Source organism: Tachypleus tridentatus, chromosome 9 (genome assembly GCF_004210375.1).
Source record: "Tachypleus tridentatus isolate NWPU-2018 chromosome 9, ASM421037v1, whole genome shotgun sequence".
Lineage (NCBI taxonomy): Eukaryota > Metazoa > Arthropoda > Merostomata > Xiphosura > Limulidae > Tachypleus > Tachypleus tridentatus.
Window position 1 is genome coordinate 6,646,397 of NC_134833.1, and position 6,000 is coordinate 6,652,396.

General features: G+C 32.3%; 1 protein-coding gene across 1 annotated transcript in view; it reads left to right on the forward strand.

Annotated features, from left to right (window-relative positions):
* LOC143226980 (CCR4-NOT transcription complex subunit 3-like) overlaps positions 1-5,729 on the forward strand; it is a 70,381-nt gene extending 64,652 nt beyond the window's left edge. Inside the window, exon 18 of the mRNA XM_076458529.1 lies at positions 4,597-5,729. Coding sequence (XP_076314644.1) covers positions 4,597-4,695 — 99 coding nt within the window. The 3' untranslated portion in view covers positions 4,696-5,729. The remainder of the gene's footprint in view (positions 1-4,596) is intronic.
* Positions 5,730-6,000: the final 271 nt, after the last annotated feature.

Below are 6,000 nucleotides of genomic sequence, written 5' to 3' on the forward strand. Positions count from 1 at the left end.
ATACGTGTATAAAAAGTAAGGTTAAGTGTCGTCATCAGTCAAAAGCAAGAAAAAAAAAGACCCATATAAGTACTTTATGGGTCATTCCATGTCAAATCATCCAGGGGGCTGCAGGTGACCCCCTCAGAATGCCTTGAAAAAATTCACATGTGCTCATCTACCCATATAATGAAAAATTCCCAAAGATTAGATCAATATCTCTAATAGCTTCTGATTTACAGCCCCGTAAAATTAAAGTAATTTTTTTTTATTTTTGGCAAATTCATTTTTGGGCAACTTTGGCTGCTTAAAGCTGCAAGAGTAATGGTGGTAGAAGGCTGAAATTTGTTACACTGACTGAATTAATCTCACAGAATTCAAAACTGGTCTCAAACCAAGTTTATCTCTCTTAGGATTTCCACAGTGAGGCTATAAAATCACCTGAAAACCCAAAATCGTGAAAAACATTGGTTTATGTAATAAGCCATACCTCTGAGACTTAATATGATACAAAGCTGAATTTTGTTTTCTAATTTCCTATAACATATCAGTTGGTAAATCAGCAATTGTTGTAATTAAAAGTCTATTAGATCTCCTGTAAACAAATTTAGTTGCATGCAACTTTGTATGATTTAGCTAAAAATAGCCCTACTTCAGGCCACAGTTTGACCATGCCACCAGTTATTGAGCCTTTTCAGATTTTTACCAGATATTCTTACATCTCTGAATATGATCTACAAATAAAATCAGGATGGTTTTCAACCTATTTTTTGAGTTATAAATTTTTAAAATATTCTCTGACCATACGTTGTTTACTTGACACAAAACACTTCAGGTGTGTTACTGTGTACAAATATATCCATACAATTTTAAAATAATTTATGAATCCAACTGAAATATTCTTATCAGCCTTTACCATATATTCTTACATCTCTAAACATGATCTTCAAAAACATCAAGGATGTGTAAAATAATAAATAATCAAATGTTAAGTGTCTCTGATATGTACCACAGGGCAAAGAACCACATTCAGGGCATTCAGTTCTCTCTTGTCAATCAGGAATCAGTCCTACAGAATTGTGTAAAGTTTGATCTACTTGAGCACTATGAAAACCACAAAACTGTTGCAGGTATTAAGTCACATCATAACTTTATTCTACCAACACATTCTATATGAGAAGGTTATCAGATGATGATGTGTACACAGTTGTAACTGTTGGTAGTAGCAGTGAAAGTGATGCTGCAGCAGCTCATATAGGGTCTGATGATAGCAATGACAATTATCATCCACGGAAATATGTGGCATGCTTATATGATCATGAATGGTATATGGAAAACATAAAAGATAGATCAGATGAACATTCCGATGTGTTGGTGTCATTTATGAAGAAATCAAGAAACAAACTGTTCTCATGACCTGCAAGGTCACGTAAACATGAAAGCTGGATTCCTTTCCAACATATTCTTTGTCTGATAAGTGCACCTACCATGCAAGACAGTAGTGCTCACTACTATGTTCTAAGTCAAAGTGATCTCAACATAATCAAACTCAAATTTCAGAAATTTATTCAAGCTGTCTGAACAAATCAGTGTTTATTTGATGTTGTTAAGGCTAATTTATCACCAAAGCAGTTTTTGAAACATTTCATTGTCACGATTATTTCAGTTTGGTGTGACTATAATCTCAGTTATCCCCTGTTATAATACTGTGCTTTTTGTGTCTGATTTACCTTTGTATTTATTATATTATGAATCTTAAACTCAGCCATATCTGCATAACTGTAATACATACACAATATATTTGTATTGCCATGTGATCTAACTAGTTATGCCAATAAACATGTTCAGAAATGAACAAATTCTTTCTTGTATCTTACAACTTCATTATTTAACATTGTGAAAGGCTGGTTAGAATATTTTGGTGGGATTCATAAAATTCTGACAGGTATTTTTCAAAATTGTATGGATATATTTGCACACAGTAACACACCTGAACTGAATTTGTTTTTAAATAAAAAACGTATGATCAGAGGATACTTGATAAAATTATAACTCAAAAAGTAGGTTGAACACCATCCTGATTGTTTTTTGTAGATCATATTCAGAGATGTAAGAATATATGATAAAAATCTGAAAAGGCTGAATAACTGGTGACATGGTCAAACTGTGGCCTGAAGTAGGGCTATTTTTAGCTAAATCATAAAAAGTTGCATGCAACTACATATTTTTACAGGAGATCTAATAGACTTTTAATTAAAACAATTGCTGATTTATCAACTGATATGTTATAGGAAGTTTGAAAACAAAATTCAGCTTTGTATCATATTAAGTCGTAGAGCTGTGGCTTATTACATAAACCAGTGTTTTTCACGATTTTGGGTTTTCAGGTGATTTTACAGCCTCACTATGAAAATCCTGAGAGAGAGAAACTTGGTTTGAGACCATTTTTGAATTCTGTGAGATTAATTCAGTCAGTGTAACAAATTTCAGCATTCTATCACAATTACTCTTGTAGCTTTAAGCAGCCAAAGTTGCCCGAAAATGAATTTGCCAAAAATAAAAAAAAATTACTTTAATTTTACGGGGCTGTAAATCAGAAGCTATTAGAGATATTGATCTAATCTTTGGGAATTTTTCATTATATGGGTAGATGAGCACATGTGAATTTTTTCAAGGCATTCTGAGGGGGTCACCTGGAAAAGTTTCCAAAATCTGGATGATTTGACATGGAATGACCCTTATGTATATTCTTTATTATTATAAAAGTAGCTGAGGTTCAAAACTCAAACTTTTAAGGTTAGATTAGATAAGACAATATTCATGGAGAAATGTTTTTGTGAATGTACTTCATCAAAACTTTGATCTTTTCAACAAATGATACAGTGATTACTGGAAGCTTGTGAAATTTCTTTAAGACATTAGAAATTATAGTGTGGAAAGTATAATGTCATTTTGGGCTCAAAGAGTTAGCAAATTTAGCCAAGACCTTTGTGGAAAAGTTAATAGGAAATTGATTCAGTTTAATGTTATAATATTACAAGCTGAAAACTGGTGAAGCAATGAAAGTAATAGGCGTAAGTGTTGAAATCCTAGTAAATAAGTCCAACATTAATACAAGTGTTTCTGTATTCCTCTAATTACTGAGTTAGAATTTTATATTGGAGGTGATGTAATAAAATAGTTATTTTAAATCTGTTTTATTAAATACCAATACTTAAAACTTATTGAGTATGTATCTCTAATATGAAATCTGGATTTACTCTTTAAAAGGTATGTGAAAACAAACATATAGTGATTTATATAACTACTGTTAGGATGTTGAACCACTGTGATTCATCAAAGGTATACCAATCATTAGGATGTTAATCCACTGTGGTTCTTCTGAGATGTAATGATCATTTATAAGAACATTTATATTTCCCTGTATATGGAAGTACATTTTATGTAGTGTGTGCTTCTATTGTTTTGTAGATAACTAAATGTTGTACTCATTGTGTATAGGTAACACACCCAGAAAGGAAGGCTTGTGTTTATTGTATGGTTGTGACATCAGTTAGCATGTTCCTGAATTATCATCAGGTAGAGGATTTCAGAAACACAGGATAAAGCAATTCTTTTTTGAGTCAAATTGACTTTTATAGTAGAAGATCTGAGTACCACAGTGAACTAAAGTTGAATTCAGTGTTTTATATTTTCATATTATGGTCTTGGAAACAACACATGTTGTGCTAAGTTGAAGTAAAAGTGATAAATTGCATCATTCTGTACTGATGAGGTTTCCAAGTTAGAGGAGCATCTATAGAAACATTTCTACTTTCCTCTATATGTCACAGTATACATGTTGTTTCAGCTCTTGTGTACTCTTCATTGTGTGCTGCTGAGAATTTTATTCCGTAATACCAGATCAGTTGAGTTGAAACATGCAGTGTCTGAATTTTGACACTATTTCTTCTTGGGATAACACGTACAAATATTAGATCAACAGTGACATACAAGGAATAATTTGAAATGTTGTTATTATGTGTGCTTGTACTAGAAACCCATACAGGACTAAAAGATAATGGTGCAGTTTAAACTTTCAGTCTTATACTGATGTATCAAACATACACGTTATTAATAAATGTTGTTTTTACAGCTGATACTAATGATGACGTTGGGTTTTCTCTTTTACTGAAAAATGTTGGGTTACAAATTATTGGTCTGTTTTAGTACTGAACAGAAAGTAGTGTAATTAGTGTTTGTGGTTTGTTTATTGTAGTCAATGTTTGTGGTTTGTTTTTTGTAGTCAGTGTTTGTGGTGTGTTTAATTGTTGTCAGTGTTTATGGTTTGTTTGTTGTATCTCTTGTTAATCACAGATTTCTGTAGATAAAAAGTTGCTTTATTTCTACATTAACCAAGAATGTGATGTAATAATTCAAAGTCTGATAGTGTTCACATAATCTGCAATAGCTACAAATGATTGAAAAGACATTTTATAAAAAAGTCCAAAATACCAATAGAATCAGATCAACGAGAAAATACATTTTACTGTTAGTTCTAAAGTCTGTATTTGTGTATTAATATTATCAGAGGATAAAGGAATTGATATTTGGCTAATGAACCTGCTTTCTCTTCAGGGCACATACATTTACTTTGATTATGAGAAATGGGGCCAGAGAAAGAAAGAAGGCTTTACGTTTGAATACAGGTACTTAGAAGATCGAGATCTAAACTGAAGGATTCTGAGAACTCACTAGAGAGCTGACAAACAACTTGTGTCCTACAACAGTTTCCCCACAAATAAAGGATAACCCTGCATGGTGGTGTTTAGGGAAGGCCTGGTCACCTGTTTCAGGGCTGTCTTTCAAACTTGATTCTGCTCTGAAAGATGTGTGCCAGGCTTTTTCTTTCACTCACTTTTATGCTTGCAGAGAAGTGTTTTGTTTTGGACAGATATGAAACACTTAGTGTGATGACACCCAGTGTGATAGATGTGTGTTGTAAGCTCGGGCTGGTGTGGCAGGGTGGAATATTTCACACTGCTATGGGTTCCATTTAGGGCATCTGTTGTAGGCTCCAAGATGGACAGTAAAACATATTGCATGTTATCATCATTTTCTAGTTTATTAAAGTGTACTCTATTTAAAGAGGGAACTGGCTGTGACAAAAAATAGTGATCCATTTTTTAAAATGCCTTGTGTAAGTTAAAGTTTGTAATTAATTTGTAACTATGGGTCATTAGAGGAAACAAGTTTTGCCTTACATTCGGCTGGAGCTTTGAACAGTGTTTTGTAAATAAATGGTTTAGGAACTACACAGACAAGTGTATAGTGTAAACCAGTAATTCTTTAATTACACTTAACCTTTAAACCTATTGAACTGAAATATAGAAAATAATTTTCTATATTCTAATTTTAAAGCAAGTCATAACATAATTTTAAATAAAAGTAAAAAACAACTAAAAATTTGATTATTGTAGTCTTACCAAAACAAACATTGTATCACTTCGTGTTTATTTTTACCAAAATGAGGCCACATCTGTTTGACTAATTTCACAGTTGAATTAGTAAATTCAAAATTAATTGTGGGATATCTCCTCTTGAGCATCGGTCATTTCTGAACATCAGTGTATATAGAAATGAGGGTCATTCTCTTCACACAAAGTCCTGCTGAGTAAAGGCAAAATTAAAGTATCCTTTTTCTGTGCAGCTGTGCTGTGTTCTGTTTTTTGTTTTCATAAAAGTGTAAATAAAGATAATTTTTTACACAAGAATATAGAGTTCATGTTCTTCAGAAACATTCACAACTTATACCTCACAAGAATATAGCGTACATTCAAAAACATTCACAATTTACATACACCTCACAAGAATATAGTGTACATTCTTAAGAAACATTCACAACTTACATACACCTCACAAGAATATAGAGTTCATGTTCTTCAGAAACATTCACATCTTACATACACCTCAAGAATATAGTGTACATTCTTCATAAACATTCACAACTTACATACACCTCACAAGAATATAGTGTACATT